Genomic DNA, 22,602 nt, shown 5'->3' with positions numbered 1-22,602 from the left:
AGCTCCTCCTTCTACTAAATTCTTTTTTCTACAGGTGGAAACTGATAATAAATATTCAGTGTTTACATGCCCACCAAGGGGTGGGGGGAAATCATGGATATTATTTTCTTTCCATATTAGATTGTTTTCCCGGGCCATTATTTGTGGTCCAGGCTATTTTAATTTCAAGCAATTAAAACAGCATCATAAAAAGAAGTATGATTTCCCCCTACCTGATGCAGTTTGGAATGGAAAAGGGATCTGAATACAGTACATGTATTTGACAAATGAGTCCCTTTTTACAAGTCCCCCCTCCAAATAAAACTTCCCTGCAGAACACTGGTCTTTTAGCAATGCAGCCACACCTGAAATACTGGTTTGGAAATGGTGTGCTGTGAGGCTGAGGCAACTTTTAAGTATCTGGAGTGTAGGTTAACACAGGTTTTTGTTTGTTCTGGTATATTCTTTGGCTGTATGGGGAGATATGGAACAACTCAGGGTACCAGCAACTGGTCCTTCGCTATTGCGGTCTCCATACTGCACTTTTTGCCATTGATCTGGACATTCAAGGATAATTCCTCCTGCAGGAGGCTTGACTCAATGTTCGGGACACAGGTGTATGAGAGGGTATCACACAGCAAAATCAGGTGCTTTGAGGCATTGCGAAAAAGGAGCATTTTGATGGGGTGTGGTTTCAGCTTCTCACGTTTGTAATTAAATGGGAGGTCCCATCCCACTCACACAGCTCACTTGACAATGTGGAGGGGTTATATTAGCACTGGCTGATAAATCCTAGAAGAATCACAGCTGCAAAAGTGCTTAGTGATCTGTAAAGTGATACAGGCATATCTCTCTAAGGTGCTTTGTTTGAATTTTGTTGTCAGTTGTTTCAATTGCAAGTTTCTGAAAACAATACTTTTTTTAAAAAAAGGTTCATTGTTAAAATTTTCATTGTGTAGCTGTAACGGAAATTATTGCTTCCCTGGTGAATATTATCCAATTGCTTCGGAGAAATGAAATGAGAATGGTGGTCTGAGGTAAACTACATTTAGCCTGAGCTCCCTTCTGTCTGCAAATAGCGCTTGACTATGTTGAAAAGGTTACTGATATACTGTACAGTGGTACCTTGGGTTAAGAACTTAATTCATTCTGGAGGTCCGTTCTTAACCTGAAATTGTTCTTAACCTGAAGTACCACTTTAGCTAATGGGGCCTTCTACTGCCGCTGCGCCTCCACCACACAATTTCTGTTCTCATTCTGAAGCAAAGTTCTTAACCCGAGGTACTATTTCTGGGTTAGCGGAGTCTGTAACCTGAAGCATCTGTAACCTGAAGCGTCTGTAACCCGAGGTACCACTGTACCTGAAATTCTCTGAACAAATAATCTCAATAATCTTTACAACAGCTCTTGATGGTAGGTCATTATTACTAGTATATCCATATTGCTAATAACAGGGTGAGGCTGAGAGTGCCTTGTGTAGGGGTACCTAGTGCTCATGTAACTGGGTGAAATTTGATAGGGAGATTTACCCCAGCCCACACTTTCTGTGAGCTCCAGTGGCTAGTGTATTCTTGCATTCAGAGAGGCATGAAAAGGGTGGGGGAGAGGTTGGCTTCACACAGGCACAATCTGCAATTGCTTGAAAAGGCCCTGGAGAGGAGGGAACTTAGGTGGCTCTGGGGAGGCAAGGACTTTCAGTCTTTGCAACAGATCCATGGGGCAAGACCTACTGGGGATGAACTGCTGTGCTTATTATGCCTGACATTCCACTATGGGGTGGTTTATTGCTGACTTGCTCCTGACACTGTGCTTGCTGAATCGTAAGAGTAATAAGAACATGGCAGTGACAAGTATTGTGGCAACTGGATGGGCAAGGGAACTACAGCTGGGAAGATTTGAATCCCCAGAATTAAATGCAGCACCAACGAGACCTGTATAAGCCCCAATTTGGGTTGATTCGCCTCATACCCCAAGCCACCTGTATGTAATAATGCTACAACAACTTTGTCACCCTTTCATTCAAACCATTTATGACTCAACTTTTATTTTTCCCTTGTTAACAGGATTCATCCTAGCTTTGCTGTACATATTGTTGGAAGTTGCAATACAGGTCATCATGTCACCACACACAGGGTGCCTTATCGATACAGAAGCATTTTGAATGGAAATGAAAAACTTCTGTTGACCAATGATGAAGGAACAAAAATACAAAACGAAGATATATCATTTCCCGCTGCATAGCAAATATGATTCAAGAATTCAAACACCATAGTTGATCACTACTGTGAATATACCGCACCATAAATAAATGTAAATTCGTTGTACAAAAAAGTCCTGGACAAGTCTTCATACAAATATGATACATTTGAAAGAATTCTGCAAAGTCCTTTTTTAAAAACATCTGTTCTTAAAAACAGCACCTTGCTCATGTTCTCAAATAGACAAATATCAATTAAAACCAGAATAATACAGAAGAGAATAGGAATTAATATGACCATTGACACTTCTGACAAATTCTGTTGGTAAAGGGAACATGGTTGAAGTGCAGAGAGCTTGTTCCTTAACATCAAGTCACCAAAAAATCAACCTGATAGACTGTTTAAAGCCTGAAAGGGCCACAGCTGTTCATCATCATTGCTGAAGTAGTCTGGAGTCTACATCCTCAAGGCTTGGTTTATCCTTTTGTCAGGCCCTATCTTGTGGTACGTACCTTTGTGGTTTCCTGGTTCCCACCAGAAACACCAAAAAGCCAAATGACATATTGCACACCATTGCATGCTTCTTTCCCGACCCCTAAACAGGGTGCTTGTTTTTATTTTATTTTTTACTGAAAAACAGCCTTGGAAGTGGCAATCAAGACTTGAGACAGTGGTGAGGATAGGGTTAGGGCAGCCTAACCAAGGGACAGGGAACATATGGTCTGTGTGCCAAATCTGGCCTTCTAGAGGTTCTAATTTTGCTCACAAGGCCATCTCCTCCCCAGACGTGTCCACCCAGACATCCTCAAGGTTGTGTAGGGCCATGTCTGCAAAGGAATGATCGGAAGCCTTAAAGGAGACTCCCTGCTATTTTACGGCAGGAAGGCTTGCAAGCTTTGCCTTTTAAATCTGGCACCAAACGCAAGCCCCATTAGGATTGGTTGTATTCAGAAGCTCCTGACCAGAGGGGAGCCAATCCTTGTGGAAAGCCAGGCCTGCAGTCAGCCATGAATTTAAATCCATCGCCAAGAGCAAGCCACGCTTTCCGCAGGAACCTTTGCAGCTACGGCTTGAATTGTAAGCTGTGGCTGCAAAGGAATAATTGGGAACATAGAGCACTTCCGATTCTTCCTTTGAAGCTTGAATCACCTGATGTCATATGATGCCAGGGAAATGACAGGTGGGCATGGGGGGGGGGGAAGAGCCCAGATCATTCCCCATCCTTTGTTTAGCCCTTTCTCTTCCAGTCACAGGTCTATTCAAAAATATTATAGGCTGGATCCAGAGAAGTACAAGCAGAATTCTGCTCATGTAATGGGGCTTTCCTGGCCTGGCTCCTTTCCACTGTGTCCCCGCCACCATAATACACACACCAAAAAAGGTTGGGCATGGCATGACCCACCCAAGGCTGAAAAATCAGCTGAATTCCAAGTGGTTTATTTGCATTCCATTGGCACAGGATGAGTTTGGGTCCAAGCCATTGGGCCTCTCCAGTATGCTTTTCCACCTACAGGGGAAAAAGGTAAGGATCACTGATCCGGGGTTTGCAATTCTGATAGGTGAGAAACACCCTTTTCTTTTCAAATAAAATAGGAGGTGCATTTCATGCTTACTCCCCCATAAGCTATGTGTCTGGAGTAAGAACTGTCTGTCCTCAGAGGAGTTCCACTCCATGCTTCTGCATGACTCATTGTTCTGGACATTCTCGGAAGGCAAGTAATGGCACTTTATGTAAGAATTATCTTCTTACAGTAGATGCTGATGGGAAGGCTAGGACAGAACAGTGGATCACAGAAGAGATGCATCCACAACATCTTCCGGGGAACATTCTTGCAGGTATTCTTAATTATTACATTTATTTGTTTCTTGTGGCATAAAGTGTTCCTGTGGGACAGTGTATCTTCACACACAGTTGGGGAGAGGCTTAGATGTTACATTTCTTTTTTAGCATGGAGGAAAATCTGGTTCGTTCAGCTCACTCTTTGATAACAACTTTGTTATTTAGTCTGCAAGTAGGAGGACCAGAACTATCCCATAAAGAGCATCCTATGAAGGCCACTGGGATTCATTGCTGGGAATTCAAAATATGGAAATCTCAGGGCAAAAACATCCTGGGAGAAAGGAAACCATGTTGGACAGATACTTTAAAAAAACTCTAGGAAATACTCTAAACTTACCCTGAGTTTTCCCCACACTCAAAGACTCAGAAGTCAACCCTGTCTTCCTTCTCACTTGTATACTTAAAGCATTTAGGATTTCCCTAGAAATAACATTGATCTCAACAGAGAGTAACCCACAACCCATGTGTGAGTAACAGTGTTAAAATGTAATGTGTGAGCATAGCTCAAAAATTCCATTTCATAGAATTGGAAACGATTATTGGAATTATGATCACCTAGTTGACTCTTCAATCTATTGGACATGGGCTGTTAAATATAACATATTGCCGCTGATACTACAGTGTAGGCCTCGGAATGGCATTTGTTCTGGATTGTAATACCTTTCTCAAGTGAACTGAGAGTTTATACCTGTGGTATCATGCTCTGGTAAGTAACCACCACAAAAAGATTGAATTTTATTTTGAAAAGGCTGTGGGAATAAAAATTAAAATGAACAGCATCCTATTTGTCTATTTCATTAGATGTGTTCAGATTCTAACTGGGGTGTTTACATAGTGTTTGGTTCAGTTTTGTAAATCTGAAGTTGAGGGTTACTAAGGTGCATGAAGAGAATGAAATTCAGCTAAACTGACAGTATGTACTCCCCACAAAAACCCTGAAGCACTTTAATTGTTGCATTAGATATTTAAGATGGGATTTGCTAGAAGTTAATTTTTCCCCTTTGGACTTCCAAGCCCCTTTGTTTGTTTCTGCCTGAGTTAAGAGTCTTCAGGTGACGTTTCTGAGCATTGCTTTCCAGATTCTGTGGAGGGATATTTATTGGTTGCTTTGGAAACAGATGAGAGCCTTTAAGGAAATAAAGGTATTTGCCAAAGGAAATACACCTCATGGTAATAATTCTATGACGTTGCTGTCCCTTGAAACAGAATGTTCATCCTGTGCCTGACACAGACAATTAAGAGGTTTCTACTTCATGTGCCCTCAAGGAGAGAGAAAATGCAGAGTCTCTGGCTTCATAACAATTGTCATCATGCTGTGACAATGAACCAAACATCAGCAATTAAGTATCAGCTTTATGGTGAGACAAAGGAGGAAAAACACACTTAAAACACCTGATTTTTTTTTTTAAACCAAACGAACACTTTTAAAAGTGGAGATTTCTCTTGGCAAAGGTTAGACTAAAGAACTAAATGTCTGGAGTCTGGGATAAATGCTGGATGTTCTGACATCTGCCCTGACAGGGTAAAAATTAGGGCAACCCACCAACATATACATTACTTTAACAATCTACCAGGATGTTTTCCTGAGCAAGCCCCAGCGAAGTGAACATGGTTATGCTCCCTTTGTGGCTTGTATAGGAGAACTTTCTGGTGCATTTTGTGCCCTTTGTCTAATAGACTGCATTTAAAATATTTCCTTAATGCTTTATTCTGAAATCTGTAGAGCAAATCAGAAGGGAGATAAAATGATGCCTTTTCCTTGTAGGAAATTCAATCTAAACTACCTAAATATTAAAGGGTTGCAATTCTGAAACCCATAAATAGTCATGGTAGGCAACTGGAGGACAGGAAACTTGCATGGTAAATAACTCAAATGCCTTATGGTATCCTAGCAGAAACTAATTCTTCTCTCAATATCTTAAAGAAGTTTATTTTCATTTCACGATATTATACAGGTCTAAACTTTGGTACCTGTCTCATTAGTTTGGAGAGACTTCTCTGTAGCATTGTTGCACGGCTTCTTTGCATTGTCTCTGGTATTTTCTCTCCAAGCTTTCTCCTCCCATACACATCTCTTTCTTGTTTCTACCTCTTAAGGGTAGTACATCCTCATCTGAGCTCTAGGGTACACTGGTGACAGGAGGTCTACTTTGGTGTAGGGAGCTGCAAAGCATGACCTTCCAGTCCCGCCCAGATCTCCAATTCTGTGAATTGTTCACACAGATATTCCTATGTTTACCTCTTTGTTCTATATGACAGGGCGATTTTTAACTTTTGTTGAAAATCTGCATGCCTTTGGAACCATACATATTAATGATATATAAGCTGCTGCCCTTTGTTTCTAAACGCCCTGAAGTCATGCTGAATCTATTTTTTAGCATTGTTTCCAAAGTTTGGATACCAAAGTCTGAACCGATAATCAAATGTCATATATTTTCCCAGAATAGGGAAGTTTATTGATCTTATTATTCTATTGACTATATCCCAAAGAATGCATCAATCGTATTTCTAAAAGAACTTACTAGTTCCTTGACCCGGCAACTTTATCAAGAGTCTGAGTCAGGACAACCAGTGCCTCTTCTCCTGGCTGTGTAAAATCCTAGACGCTCAGGTAAAACTACTGCCAACAGTACTTTGTCAAGGGGAAGGTATTATGCAGGGCCACCATAGCAGTGATAATCAATTCAAAATATGAGAAGACTCTTTTGTCAATGTTCCACTGCTTAAGTAAAGACGCATCATGAAACTTAGAAAGGTTAATAGCACTGTCCTATACATGTGGCTTGTTTCCAGCTAATTGTGCAGAAGATTGAACCCGAAACAATTCTAGAAGGGCAGAGGACAACAAGGCAATGACAAAAAATCCTCTAATTCTAGGTGGAAAATGATAGTCAATATTCCATCTCTAAAAGAACCTGGTTTTTGTTTCATTTTTTGCTTGCGTAAATCGCACAGCTCTTTATCATCTATTGCAGGAGCAACTTAGCATTTCTGAATGTTTTAAACATTTAAGCCATTGTTTCCCATCAAGCAGGAAGGCTTTTCAGTCTCATGGTGCATCCAGTGGAAGACTTGCAACACACTGAAGCGATGACTGTTTCAACTGTACCCCCCCGAAACAACAACAACTCTTTTAAGGGCCATAAAGTTTTGTGCTTGATTGGGTTGTTCTTGGTCATCACAAAAGCGGACGATACCACAGGAGAAAAAAACCACATTTTGCTCCATCTCACCACATTTCAAAGCTATGGGTAAAACCAACCAGAAAGATACTATAGAAGAACATGCATTCAAAACAGGCCTTCTAGGAAAATGCTTCTTTGTATACTGGGTCCATCCAAGTCTGCACTGTTGACAGATCTGTTTTCTCAGGGTTTTCCCTTCCAGGCCTCTGAGATCCAGTTGCTCCTTCCTCACTGACTTCAGATGTAGAGACACGAATGCTCACATTTCATTTCCAGCATGGACTATTTAACAGGTGGTGGCCAAGGACTGGTGGATGGGGGGCTGGAAGCAGCGCACATGCTCGACTGTAGAACTGTCTGTTTCCACTGACTTCATGTACTTGTTCAGGATGGCAAAAATCTCATTGTTCAGAATCTGATACTTCCTGATCCGGTCAGCCATCTTTTTAAGAGGCTAGAGAAGAAATGAAAAGACAGGCAAAGCCAAGAGCAATGAAGCTTTCAGACCTCTGCTTCTACAGCTAGCCTGATGCTGAGAGACTGGTGCAAAGACAGCTAGAGAAACTAATACCTGACACAGTTCCCTCCTAGCTTTTTACAGAGAGAAATGCTGATAACACCTCTTATTCCCTACATATCTATTAGCAACATAATCACATCACTTCACCGACAGGTGGGTGGCCCTGCCTGCCTGTCAAATTTGGGACATGAGGCAGATCCAGATAAAGATCTGGTCCACGAAGCAAAAAAGGTTCCCCAGCCCAGAGGTGCTTATCATCATCAATTATCATCATCATCATCATTAAATGAATTTATGTATCACCCTAAACCCGGGGGGTCTCAGGGCAGCTTCTGGTGTTCCACTCCAGGTAGCAGGTGATGTGATGTGAAATATCTCTGTCTCAGACCACAGCCAGCCAATGCCAGTTGGAGTACACCAGTGGTTCCCAATTAGCTAATTACTGAGGACCTCCTATTTTTCAAAAGCCAAGCCACGGACCCCGCCCCCCTTTTGAAAATTTTGATAACTCTATTGTAGTTACTTCTGCAAAGCAGATTTTTTTTGAACAAAATGTGGGGTAGTCCCTAATAAGCAAATGATTTTAGATATACTAAAAAAAGCCAGACCATAAAATTGGTGATATTTCCATGCAAAAACGACAAAAATTAGTTGGGGAGGCAAGGATAAGGGCCGTGGACCCCCTGGGTTCATCCACAGACCCCCAGGGGTCCCTGGACCCCTAATTGGGAACCACTGGAGTAGACAATATTGAGCTAAATAGTCAAGCAACCTGACGTTCAGCTCAGTGTTCACCCCCAGACTTACCACATTCTTTATGATTTCGTCTTTCCCATCCTGCCTCTGCACCTTTAACAGGTGGTAACAGAAGTCAAAGAGATCAAAGCGACGCTGCTGTCCCAGGAGGACTATGACTGAGCAGCCAGCCCAGTTCAGCCCATCTCCAAAACATTGCCTGGAAGGAAATGGGAAATAGAAGAAATTATTTATCGAGAATTACTGGCTGGCATGATGTTATTGAGTTGTTTTTCCTGAGAGTTCCTGGTTGCTTGACTGTATGTTAAGAGAACAGCAAACATCAGTCCATGAGCAAATCAACTCAGAAGTCAGTATAACGAAAGCCAGTGCTTTGTCTTAGGCCAAACAGGTCAGAGTCATTCAAAAGATAACTCACTTGATTACCACTAGAGAACCTGCACCTGGCATCAGAGATACAGTGTCCAGTCATTAGTAAAGCAGCCCACATTCCTGCATGTAGAAGCAAACCTCAAGTAAGGAGGTATTTGCAGATTTGATATAACTTTCCTGACTGTGGTGAAAGATCCTCTTAATACATGATCATTAGAACTCAGTGCAATCCAGTGCAGGCCTACTCACTCAGCAGTGAATTCATTTGTCCCCACAGGAATGCAGTACACAAACTGCATGGCACTCCAGAGCCGGTGGAACTCAACGCACTCGTCAACATGCATGACGCCATTGGTAGGGGGAGGCCCGCGCCAGATGGGGTCCTGGAGGTAGCTCCGAATGCGAGTCAGGATAACCTCAAACATGGACAGGCCGCAGCACAACCTCTCTTTGGTCAGCAAGTCTCCTTCACGGGCTATGGCTATTTGCTGAGGAGGAAGAGAAGCCCAAGAATAAAAGAAGGTGTAAAACGTCACTTTCCACTCGAATGTTCACGTCGACCTTTTCCTTCCTGAGTTTTGCACTTGGAAATAATATTTCTTGTAGGAGTTTGCTTTGCCCTTAATTTGTGCTTAAGAACATTGAGGTACTTTTGTTGCTTAGATTAGGAGTTGTCAAAAGTATCCTTCCTTTATCCAAATATTCATTACTTTAAGGATAACCAAGAGTGTGGTGGAAGAGAGAAGCTGAAATTTGCTTCTCTAACAGGTGTTTCTTTTTTATTATTATTATCTTCAAGATTTCCTGCACATTTTATTGTTTCTGCAATGCATACTTAATGCCTGGCAGCAAAGTACTGCTATGCAAGGGCGCTTTGTTACTGCAGAGTTTGTAGTGTACGTTATGTTATGATCGTGTCTTTTACATGCCTATTCGTTAGACTGTTGTTAATAACAGCAGGTTATTGTGAAATATTAATCAAAATCTGCACATCCACACTAGTTATTTGATACATGCTCTTTAGGATGTCTTAAAATATACAACTGAATGTGCAAGTTTAGCTTTGATAATCAGGGATGCCAACCTCTATGAATATTTTAAATTCAGACAGATACTAAAGGGGAACCAAGGTTTGCAGTCATTTCTTGGTATGTATTTTAGTTATATTGACTGGAAATTGACAGCTGGTTAAAAATAAAATAAATGGGTAAATAGGTTTTCTTCCATTTGTTAATAATCTCAAAAGATGAATTTAAAAAGCACCGACAAGATTCCTCCACCCACCCAGTTTTCTAACACTCGCTGCTAAAGGGGACCGCCCTCCCCCATTTTACAATAGAAATAGGGCAGTGTATTTGCAACACTGAAATGAAGGAGGGTCACACAGGACCAGTGCCTGGAGAAATGCACTCCTAAGTTGTAAGCTTTTGCTTGATGTAGAACAGTAAGATGAGTAGAATACAAATACGCAGCACAGAAATGGGAGGCAGGATGGCAGGATGAGATGTGGCAGCACGGGGAACAACTGAAGGCACTTCAGCCATCATACAGCTATGTCATCTCAACCCTATGTAGGTGGTATATAGCAGTAACTGCTGATAATGTAGTTGCAACCAACCAAAAACACAGCAAGGTGGATTTGAGCTATTTGCTTTGAAGGGGATGTTGCAGCACCATTTTGGCACAAGCCATTCGTCATGTTGCTCCAGCTTCACACAACTAGAATGTCAACGATCCCATTAAAGACCCATCCATCATTCCCTAGTGGTGGTGAGCTATATTTGAATTTTTGGTATGTAACATGGAATTGTTTCGATTCTGGATTCTTGGTATGGCTGACTTTAAGTAAACTGGTCCATTTTTAAAAACACATTCACCTTTTTTTGGTATCTTCACCTACTAAAACTGGAAGACAGAGAAAATTATGACTAGACTTTCCCATCCAGGAGTAAGACAAGTGACATACAGTAAGGCATTTATAGGCCTGGAAATGTCAACTCCATACGTTTCTTAGTTCTTGCATATCAAGGATTCTTAAGTGGGAATCATACATAAAAAAACCCCAAGGGTAAATCTCATTGCTGCTGAATGCATATGGTTGAGCAGCTGTTGTTTGTAACAGTGGTGAACAGATGCAGCTAGAATTCTTCATTAAAGTCAAAATACACCAACAGGAGGGTCACAGGCTCTCCTTCCTGGCTGCAAGGTATCAACACTCCCAACGTTCCCAGAAAGGTTCCCAGACCTGATACTATCTCAACTCACCATCTATTTTTCAGTTGGTAAATATTGAGATTAGGAGTTCTACCAGTGTTATCTAAGGCATAGTTACAAGGACATTCTGTTAGAGAAGGAATTAATACTCAACAGAAAGCAAGTGTGAAGAGAGGAAAGACAAATTACTGTACAGAACCTTTTCAGATAGAGGCTTGGATCCGAAGAAGCACCAGTGGAAGGAAGTTGGTGGAATGTGACTTTCTTACCCGCTCCTTCCCCCAGAAAGCCTTACTTAAAGGTCAGGGGTTCTGGCATGGGAAGATGAAGGGGAGAGGGCAAAAAAAATTGGGTGGAGGCACCTTCCGTGGGCCAAGCTCTGTTACCATCACACCCCTGCTCAATGTATGTTGGAGCTATGTGCTGTTGACGTTTTTCTGGCATTTCCCACAATAAAACACAAAGATGCATGCGGCTCCCCATTGCGTACATGCCTGAATGTTGAGAGATCTATTTCTGCCTTTCATACTAACTTCTGCCCTATCATGGGAAGCACTGGTGGAATGCAGCTCTTAAACAGGCCAACTAACCTACTTTCGTCAACTGAATGGGATGTTCGCCCATCCCAGGTTTGGACAGTTGTCTCACAGCAACTAACTCCTCCTATTAATCAGGTGTAAATGGATATAAAGGAAGCAGGTCTGTGGCTCCTGTGCCTATGAAGAAGTTGACGGGAGTCGTGTGCCTCTTGCCCTGGGTTGTTATATGTGCACATCCAGCCCAACAATACCCCCCATGACAAAGGAGTAGGAGCTGCGAATGCACATAACTTCTGAGGCAAGTGCTCCATGTGGAAGTCCAATCTGCACAATCTTCCAACCCATGCTCTCTTTGGAGAAAGACAGAGTGAGCATGAATTACACAAGAGTGATCTGCCTGCATCCAACATTACATTAAATGTGTGTTGGGGGTTGCGGAATGCACTTCTTCAAAACAGAATGAGGATTGCTGGGGCAATGTAAATTGAAAGAAGACTTGCAAAATATAGCTTCCCTTTTTCTTGTTCTTTCTACATGGGCACAGGGAATATTTACAGCCCTCCTGCAATCAGGGTTTGAAGAAATGCTATGTGTTTAGGTGTTCAAAAGTCTCAAATAAATCTAGTAAGAAGTAAATAAGTAAGAGGACACGTTCAACAAAGACAGCCGCATTCAACAAAATAGCTGCACTCACAGGAGCTGGTGTGATGAGTCCTGCTGGCGCAATGGGACTTTAACCCCTCTCCTCCCCCATGTCCTCCTAAACTGGCTCTGGGAGGACTGGAGAACCCCCAGAACAGCAAGTGCAGGGAAGAGAGGGGAGATTGTTCTGCTGGGCAAGCTGAAACACTTGCGCTGATGGGGCGGTTGGAAGACTGTAATGTTGAATTCGTATGTCCTGCTATCCAGTATTTTATGTACGTAATGGATGGTTGACTGTCCATCCAAAACTCTCTGCCTATACATGTTTCTGAATCTACTGCCTTGGTTGTCAGCCTAATTCCTTTGATTAAGAAGATGGGACTTTGGATGATGTAAGATGAACACTGCTGGATCCAAGCAGGGGCCTATCTAGTTCAGCATCCCGTTTCCCACAGTGACCAACCAGATGTTTCAGGAAAGTCTCCAAGCAGGACACAAGGCCAAGAGCCCCATCGTGCTGTTGTTCCCCAGTGACTACATACAGCCATCACAAGTATTAGCCATTAATATTGATAGCCTTGTCCTCAATTAAATAATTCTTGGCGGCAGTATTCAGAAAGACATTTGTGTGCATTAGGACCAGAAAAATTCTTATAGGGATTCCCAGTTAAATGGTCTGAGGATGTGGAGAAGTGCCTGGGTGGAAGGCCATGGAAACCCATTCAGTACTGGCCTCCTGGCAAGGAACTCGCAGCTGCCAGGAGGGAGAGGGATGGTGCGGCGAGGAGGTTGTTAATGTTAGCCTTTTGCCACCTCTCCCTGCTGGAAAGCACCAGTGACTCACATGCTAGGAAGTTAGCATAGTGGCTTTGCCCAGCCTGGCAAGCTGCTTCTGGTACTGGAAAAAGGGTTCCCCAGGAAGATCCTGATCACATCTCACTTACATCACATTCAATTTGACCATAAGTTAAGCACTCTTGCCTGTCACTGATCACAGTCGTACATATGCTTTAGGCTGCAATCCTGTACTGAATACCTGAGAGTAAGTCCTACTCAACTCAGTGGGACTGATTGCATAGGAGTACGCTTTAAATTCCTTTTACCGAATCAATGGGATCACTGAGAGTGCTCAATTTTTTTTGGCTTGTTACTCTACTGTTTTATCTCCCCTACGAAGAAAATTGATGTAGAAAATAATAGGAGGAGCTAACAGACTCGGAAATTTGAGTGGAAAGTTATACAGACAGTTAACTAAGCATTACATACACAAAGGCACACAATTGCAGACACATAACCATCCTTGGGATTTTTTTTTAATGAAATGCCCCCATTCTGCTGGTTGTAAAAGCAAGAAAGCTCCACCTAGTTCAGTCACCTGCTGCGAGCCAAACCACCCATTCAAAATCCAGACCACAAGCAGAGAGCAGGTGCGCTGTTGAGCAAATAGCTTCAGATGACTCATGCAAGTGAGCCAAGCCACAGGCTGCAGAGAAGGGATAAGAAATCTGTGGCCTTCCAGAGGTTACTTCCCTTCAGCCTCAGCCAATATGGCCAATGGTTGGGGAAAGACAACCATTCAACAACCTCTGAAGGGCCAAAGGTACACAACACCTGTTGTAGAAGAAAGAAAATCTCCCAGGCCAATCTGCTTGGAAGTAATTCCTTATTGCCTCCAGATCTGATAATCATTCAGAGCTACTTCCTGTGTTCTTTTTAAAGTACACAACTATCATTTTTAGGTATACATCTCATAAAATTAACTGTATGTGGAAACATGCATGACAGATGTACTCTCTTCAGAGATCCAGGACTTTCTGTTGAGAGTACTCTAGATGGTAAATGTAAGTTTTCCTGCCACATAATGTGCAGAGTGACTTTCAGACCATGGGTGGTATCTGACTAACTTGTTCTGCCAATGCAAGGATTTCCACTTGTTCAACAAAACTCTCCCCTCATTTCCCTGTGCTCTCCTCAAAGCTCCTTCAGAGAGTTGGAGAAAACCCCAGAACAGTTGGGGGTTCACAGGGGGAGGAGAAGATCTGTTGTGCAAATGGAAAACCTTGCACTGATGGAACAAGTTAGCTGGATACTACCCCAAATGGCCAACGAAGAGGAGTACACACTCTTATGTTGGAGGTAGAGAAGCTGGCAAGTTGATCACAATTCATGTGGGAAGTGCTGTAATATGCTATATGCCAGGCGTCAGGGCATAGAAGATTTGCCACTGCAATGCCACAGCCCAGGGTTTTATAAGAATAAGACAGTGGGTTTTAATTGTGGTTGTCATATTTGTGATCATGTGGCAGCAGATTTGAAACAGGAGCGGTTGTTCATGTAAACCTACATTTTGACTCAAAATCCATTTGGAATAGCCGAATAACAGAATCGTGGCAATCAGGAACAAACTGATTCTTTTTCATCTTTGCTTCAGTTAGCTTCTGAGTGATATCATGAAACACACACAGTGCACTGATCCTCACTAAAGATAATTTGATTTTGCTTGGTAACAGTGAAATATCTATGGACAAACTATACCGTGTAGAACTGAAACCAAGTCAGTATCAAGAAAGACTTCCTGTAGCTCAGAGACAATCTGGGAGTTGTGGGGAGGGGGGGTATGTGAAATTTTGAGTCACCCCATGTGGGTTTCAATGTCATCCTTACCTGCGGTGTTCCCAGCCTCTCTATTAAGGGAACCAGGTGAAGTGGGGCATATTTGGCTTCGAGACGCTTCATGCGTACCTCCAAGCGTTCTCCTTCTGTTAAGCGAGCAGCAAACAGTGAAATGAGAAAGCAAAACGGGAAAAAAATTCCAGCATTTCAGAGTCACCTCCCAACCATTATCCAATTCTGGGACCAGTGTGACGGAACAAAAGCAGGGTAGCGCATCGTGAAGAAGGGACTCTGTGATTAAAGCCGCAACACCAGCACACCTGTAAAACGATCTCGTTTTGAAAGCAAACATCTTGCTTTTGCCGATAAGGGTTGCGAAAAGTTACCTTTCACGAAGACTGCTCAGCAGGGCGACTAGTAAATTCAGTTCAATGAATGGCTGACTAGTGCTAAGGGCCTAAGCAAGTTTCGTTGAAACTTATCGATTGCCATCTATGTCTCTGCAGCTCTATAGGTTTAACACATCTATGGGAATAATGACTGACATCTGACCACCTCTCCACTCCTTACCTTTGATGTAGACCCTGGGCAAAATATTTTGGAAGGGAGCAGCATGCAGCAAATCACACACTTCTTCCTGGGACTGAGGCAGGAGGAAGAAAGATAAAAGGTGTTAAAAATTCCCCGTGGGACTAGTTGTTCAGCTGTCTGAAAGACTTGGGGTGGGCATACTGATCTATGTGCCTCAAGAGGGCTTATTCAAATATAGCCCAATCTCATGGGTGACAGAACTGGAAGAGAATGCCTTTTGAATCCATATTAAGTTTATGCAAACCAATACAATATTTTTATTTTTGTTTTAAAAAGTATGGTAAAATCTGGAGCTTTGCTGTGGTTCTTTAACTCATCTAGTAATAGCATCTAAGGCAAGGATGGATAACGGTCCAAACCCTGTGGCGGAACAGTGCGGCACTCTGCCAGGATTCCAGATAAGTGCTGCTCAACCTTATTCTACTTTGTGTGACTGTCCTGTCTGCACCAAGGTATACCTTGTGTGGTTACAAACATTTACACATGGTCTCCACTTGTAAACCTAAACCACTTAGAAGTAACTTGTGGCAAAAGCAGTATATAAGCAGCAATAATAATAATAATAAAAACCTATGCAAAGCCGGTATTGTAACTCAACTCCTATTCCTTCTATTAATGCCTCCTAGCCAGATCCTTCTGTCCAGGAATTCTCATGTACCATGTATCTAAGAGGTCTAATGTGGAATAATAATAATAATATTTTTTTTAATTATTATTTATACCCTGCCCATCTGGCTGGGTTTCCCCAGCCACCCTGGGCAGCTTAAAACCCATAAAAAAATGTAAAACACTAGACATTAAACACTTCCCTAAACATGACTGCCTTCAGATGTCTTCTAAAAGTCAGATAGTTGTTTATTTCCTTGACATCTGATGGGAGGGCATTCCACAGGGTGGGTGCCACCACTGAGAAGGCCCTCTGCCTGGTCCTCCAAAGACCTCTCTGAAAAGGATGACGACTTCGCAATTGCAGAACTTCAGAAGGACGGCTCAGACCTTGCAGTGTATAAATTGAGCCACCTCACACTCAGAGCAGTTCTCTCTTCCATCAGCTTGCCAATGAAGAAAGAGAAGGCATAATCTATGGACATCTCCATACGGCACTACAGTAAAATAACCCTTTACATTTTATGAAACTCAGGATAAACAAACCCAGGCCCTACTAGTAGACATCATGGCAATATTAAGCTCTATTGCATTTACACCTGCTGTCCTTAGTAACTCCTACTGGGAATTAGCCTAGGTCCTCAAAACCTCAGGGTTAAACTAGAAACGGCACTGGAAAATATCACAGATATCCCAGTTTTCAACACATAAAAGCCACCAGAGGGGTGGAGGTAGTGATGGTAGTGCTATTTGGATGGTGCTTGTGGCACTGTGCAAATGATATTAACTCTTCCACCACACTGTTTTCCTGATTAAAATTCCCTCCCCCTCCAACCCCCCTCTGCTATTTACCGCCTAGAGGAAAATATATAACTACCAGGTTACGCATTGAGCTAATCCAAATTACACACACCTCTCAAGTTGGCTTTTAATTAAAAAAAAAAAAAGCAGAACATCCTGTTCATAGATCTTCAAGTCTAGTTTGCCCTGAGGCTGACCCTGCTTTTGTTAGTTGGGATTGGCATTCTGGACCTGTTACCTGTTACTGTGTGACTCCAGCTAACACCTCAGCTTGGGGCTTAAAATGGCAAGCTTAAACACAGTCAATGTCCCTCATGTATCCGGACCCAGCATTGCAGAGAATTTTAATGAGGTACAGACTTTCCCAGTACAAAGCCCAGAGGAGGAATCCTAGACAGGGATGCTACCTGGTATGAAAAGCGCAACAGCTTCCCCTGGTGTGTTCTGGGGCCTTTGGGTGAGGGCAGCCACTGCAGACACATCCAATACCTTGCCACTGAAAGCAGTTTGGAAAAACTGCTCTAAGACTTACACACACACAAAAAAGACTGTCTGGTGGTTCATTCCAAGGAACATGTGCAACAAAGGGAATGCAAGTGTCTGTTTGGTACCACATTTATAAACACACTTAGAAGCCAGTGTAGTGCTTGTAAATTGGAGACTGCAAAAAATATATCACTGCAATTAATCACTGCAACCGTCTCTAGGTTTAGAAAACACTATCTCTTGGGAGGGACTCTGTAGCTCTGTGGCTGTAAGGCCCATGTTGATGAATGAGAAACCTTACATAATGTCATATGTATGCTTGGTTTTATGATGCTCTATATAAGGCATTTACTGTTGATGCAAGCAGATAGTTAAGACCTACAAATGTTAATGAGGAGAGAGAAATAAATAGTATCAAAATTTCAATCCTCAGCACGCTCTTTTGGTAGTAAGACCCAAGAGACCTTAAGAGGGACTTACTTCCAAGTAGCCATGCTTTTGGACTTGGTTGGAAGAGGCCGAGGGGGAACCACAGAAGAATGAGAAGCAACTTGAAAACACATACAGATATTCAAAGGTAATCCAAAGTGCAGACATACAAAGAGGCAAGACCTGGGAAGCAATAATGCTGGAGGAGACTTGAGTAATGGTTGGCAGCAAATTCTGCATGACTCTACAGGGCGGCACAGCAACAAAGTAAACCATGATGGCTGCAGGCTGCATGCAAAGAGGCAAGACGCTGCAAAAGGGGGAGCTGTCAATATATCTCTGTGCGAGGACACATTCAGAATGCTGTGATCAATTCTCCAATCACCAGCCATGCCTTGTAGTGTCAAAAAAACGTGCACAGTTCCCTCATCTAAGCCTTGGCTGCTTACCAAAAATAGCACGAGGAACATCCTAGAAGATGGGTTTCAACTTCCATTGCAATATTTAATAAATAGTTAACTGTCTAATGGTATGTGACTGCTTCCTACTTTGCAAGAAACCCCATGCTAAATGTCCAATCCCATCTCGAAAACAGAGGGGAGGCCTTCATTGCTGACTATGGCAGAAGGAATTCTCCTTCCATGGGGGGCAACGAAGAAGGCGTCCTTCTGCCCACATCTCTTATGTTTATCACAGGGTGATTTAGAGAACAGCTATCTGTGCTGTTGCACATCCCAAGCACAAGTTAATAGATTAGTAAATCGATAGATTAGTTTGTCCTTGGAAAAGGAAATGGGTTTCTTTCTTTCTTTTATTAATCATACAAGAAATTAAGTGGCATTATGATGTTCAGGAAATCATGAATTCAGAAGGTCTTTGTCAAAAGACCACTCTATGGTTGGCAAAACCACTAGTACTCTGGAACTTTGATCCATAATAATAATAATAACAATAACAACAACAAAAACAGTGAAATTAAGAAAACTAAGCTTGTGTTGAAGTGTTCTCTCTTCAGTCACAAGCAGGAGATATATAGAGACTCGTAGAGTAAAAATTAATAAATCAGTCTTATACCAAACACAGCAACCAAATTTGTATTGGATTGAGTTCTGTGTGCCTTTATGGCCATCAGAAAATACAATGGAATGATTCATTTTACATTATTTAATCCAAATCTTCACTGATGAACTTAGAACTGAGAGAAAGACTGGATAGGTTTATTCACATACAACACATATAATTTCTGCTGATCGTTCTTTCCCAGAATACCTGTCCTTGGACTATGACCCCGATGCGCTTACCTCCATGCTGCCATTGACATTTTGCTCCAATGTCAAAATAGTATTGGCTCCCTAATATACTAATGATGTGTTTCTACTATGAGAAGCAACTCAGTGAATAAGTATCCAGTAAGGGGGGGGAGGCTGGTGTGCACATTCAAGCACACATGTTAACATTATGCAGATCGGAAGGACCAACATAGCCACAATGGGAGAAAATGCTGTTCAAGAGAGCTATGATATAGTCAAGCATCCTAAGAAGACACATTCTTCCTCTTAACAGAAGATGGGATGCACCAGAAGGATTAGGCTGGGCACTAAGGGATATCCAGAAAGCAACTATCCACACTCGTGGTTTGGTGCTGGTGCTAAACCAGATGTGCGGGAAGCAGTACAGTGGAGGTACTTTGAGAATTCAGGCACTGTGTTTGCAAATTCAAACAGCAATGTCATGCAAAGTATGCAACCTGTACAGATATCACTATTACTACCAATCCTGAAGTGGGGTCTATAAGAACAGGCAAGGGACTGGCAAAGGACGAAGTCGAGGGGATACATAGACTGTTTGGATTAACTCAGAGCAGGGTAATACCCATACCACATAAAAATGCCATGCAAATGAGAGTCCCCAAACCTCCATTCATCCCTATAGCTCCATGCTATGTGTATGTAACACACTAATCCACAACAAAGCTTCATGATGATCTGTTCTTCCAAATCAGTTTCTGTTTCTGAAACCAACCCACAATCCACAACACTTTCATATTAATTTAATTCCCACATGCCACGGTTTGTACATTCTGATTTCCACCGGCTATGTTCTCAAAGTGGCTTTTCTCATTAAATGGCTTTACAACTTCGGCCAAACCCTTTAAACACACATACACATACTCTCTCTCTCTCTCTTAAATGGTGCCACCCTCATTAATTAAATCACAGCTGCATCAACTTATTAACTGAACTGAGTGAGCTCATCTGGTTGATTTATCTATTTAAAACCCTGCCAATTTCTGAAAGAATTCATTTTAACTCACCAAGGCCTGCTCTATGAGAAGGCAGAAAAGAATGGCATTACCCACTTCTCTCAGACTCTGGAACACATCAGTCTTGAGCTCTGCATACTCAATTATGTCCTTCAGCTGGTGATGGAAAAACTCCAGGATTCCTAGTAAGAAGCAAAAGACAAAGGAAGAAATTAACTAGGGATTGATATGATACGAAAGAAGGGTATCAACTGCGAAGAGCAAGTTGGTGTTGCCTTTGGAAGTAGCTGTGGTCCTGAGCGCCTGCATCATACTGTACACTCTCCTTTCATTTCAACCTTCTCAGAAGTCTATGGCTCGGGCTGCTCCACACCTGAAGAGCAATGTTATGGAAGGATGCTACTGACAGCCAATCATACCCAGGAAAAATTAGGGGAAAGAGAAAGATACTCCAGGTGCCTACGTTTCTTGTGAGCTCAAGGTGTTAGAAAATATTACTTCTCTAAGGCCCTGTACAGTGTAGGCAAAACAACAACAACAAACCACTGCAAACTAGAGGATTCCTATTTGGAATTTAGTGACCTTCTAGTCCTATATTGTGGCCCAAGGGCAAGCTGGCAGGAGCTGAGAATAGCAATCATGGCAGGGGTGGAGCAAACTTATATAGCCCCATCAATTCAGACTAGGTCAACATTGGCATAGTATGTGTTAACATGCTGATGCTGGTGTTCCACCACCATCCAGGCCAAACACAACTCCATCCCCACCTGAAACCTCTTGGGGTAGGTGGACAGAACAGCTTTCTTGAATGGTAACCGGGCTATTTCTCCTGGTGGGATGTCAGCATGGACTCTCCATAATCTTTAGTCTTTCAGGAGACTTCTCCACACATTGACACCAACAAACTGAAACCACAGGAAAAGGCAGTGCAGTGTAATGGACTGAACACTGGACCTAAGCCAAGGACACCTAGGTTCAAACCTCTATTGTTATGAAGGTGGCCTTAGGCAAGTGACTATCTCTTGGCATAACTTATTTTAGAGCGGGATAACCACACATAAGCCATCCTGAGCAGAATGGTGAAAGTGCATGAATACAAATTTCAAATAAAGAAAGATGCACATAGGGAAGAACTGAAATTTATAGCCATCTCATGAAGCATTCCAAGTACCAACCTGGAGATCCATACTCATGCCTTGGCAGGCGGCAGATCTTTGGCATCACCTCTATCAAGGTTTTCACATACTGAAGGATGGTCCCTTGCAACTACCAGAAGCAGAGGAACACAAAGGTCAGCTCTAGAAGATCAGCATAAACTTGAAAGCTTATTGTGTTTTACAAAGCGGCCACAGATACGGTTATGAAAATGATTTACAACAGTGGTGGTCCTTTTTTAAAGGTTCTTAATAAAGCTTCAGTGGACCATGGGGAATGGTTATGGCTCTGTGGTAGAGCATCTAGTTCAGTGGTACAGCATCTAGGGATGGGAGAGGACCCTATCTGAAATCCTGGACAGCTTCTGCCAGTCACCACAGACAATATTGAACTGGAGGGAATATTGGTCTGACTCAGTATAAGGCAGCTTCCTATGTTTCTAATTGCAAAGTGAGGTCTGGGGAGATCAGAGACTGATATAAATGTGCACTGCAGATAGGTCCAGGAACATCTTTCATTTCCCAAGTTCTTGGTGCTTAATTTTGTCCTCATTGTCTTTGCTCCAATACAATGCAACCAGAGTCCAGAACAGAGTATTTTCAGTGGAGATACTCTGCCAACCCAAAACAGGCATCTCAATGTAATGGAAATTATATTCTAAAATAATATACATTTTATTTTTAAAATGTATTGTTCAATATACAGAGTTGTTTTGACTTTCTGGCCTGAACCTCATCCACAACTTCACCATTACCAGGCTCTTTACGATCTTCAGCAATTCTTCCATCACCACAGCAATCCCTTGGTATCCAAGGAGCCGGCAGATTGTCTTGAAATGAGGAGGTCCCACAAAGTTCCGGTAGGAGCTATAGATGTGGCTGTAGGCGATGTTGAGTGGCTGTGGGGGTGGGCAAAAACCGAAACCATTACTGGATCTTCAAAATATATTGAACAGCTATACAAATTGTTTGAAGTTTGCAGATCACTAAGTAAACATTTTCCTATTTTGCTAATAATATTACAGAATGTAGTGGTAGGCTGACAGAGAATTTTGAATTCTCTGCACAAAACTCTGGAATCTCTGTCCAAAAGCAAATGTGCCTTTCACGCAGTGTTCTTTCCCCTGTTGTTATCTGTGTATCTTTGCCAACTCTGGACACATTTTTCTTAGTCTGCACTACTGTACTGTACACACTTTCCCAGAAGTGAGGTCCACTGAACTCAATGTATCTTACTTCTGAGAAGACATGCGTTGTTCAATCTCCATTTATAAGCAAAGTTATATGAACAAACTGTGATTGCAACACCATTACTACAATAAGAGACTTTGGATGTTCACTTCTGTTTAAAATGTCCAACAAGTACCATTTGGCCTTCTGTTGGCTTTCCTTGTATTATTCTAATATCATGGTT

General features: G+C 42.2%; 1 protein-coding gene across 5 annotated transcripts in view; it reads right to left on the bottom strand.

Moving 5' to 3' along the window:
• Positions 1 to 6,947: 6,947 nt before the first annotated feature.
• The window catches only part of CYFIP2 (cytoplasmic FMR1 interacting protein 2), a 69,411-nt gene continuing 53,756 nt past the window's right edge, over positions 6,948 to 22,602 (bottom strand). For 3 of the 5 annotated variants that reach the window (XM_033140365.1, XM_033140364.1, XM_033140367.1), the window contains 8 exons: positions 21,944 to 22,087; positions 21,210 to 21,300; positions 20,086 to 20,216; positions 15,429 to 15,501; positions 14,910 to 15,004; positions 9,100 to 9,338; positions 8,530 to 8,677; positions 7,489 to 7,656 (listed from right to left, as the gene is read on the bottom strand). In XM_033140365.1, coding sequence (XP_032996256.1) covers positions 7,489 to 7,656; positions 8,530 to 8,677; positions 9,100 to 9,338; positions 14,910 to 15,004; positions 15,429 to 15,501; positions 20,086 to 20,216; positions 21,210 to 21,300; positions 21,944 to 22,087 — 1,089 coding nt within the window. Of the gene's footprint in view, positions 7,657 to 8,529; positions 8,678 to 9,099; positions 9,339 to 14,909; positions 15,005 to 15,428; positions 15,502 to 20,085; positions 20,217 to 21,209; positions 21,301 to 21,943; positions 22,088 to 22,602 lie in introns of all 5 variants that reach the window. The other 2 variants (XM_033140362.1, XM_033140366.1) reach the window with 2 other exon arrangements.

The sequence above is a fragment of the Lacerta agilis genome, chromosome 2 (assembly GCF_009819535.1).
Source record: "Lacerta agilis isolate rLacAgi1 chromosome 2, rLacAgi1.pri, whole genome shotgun sequence".
Classification (NCBI taxonomy): domain Eukaryota; kingdom Metazoa; phylum Chordata; class Lepidosauria; order Squamata; family Lacertidae; genus Lacerta; species Lacerta agilis.
Note: the sequence above shows the minus strand (reverse complement) of the source record. Positions and strands in the feature narration are given on the sequence as shown.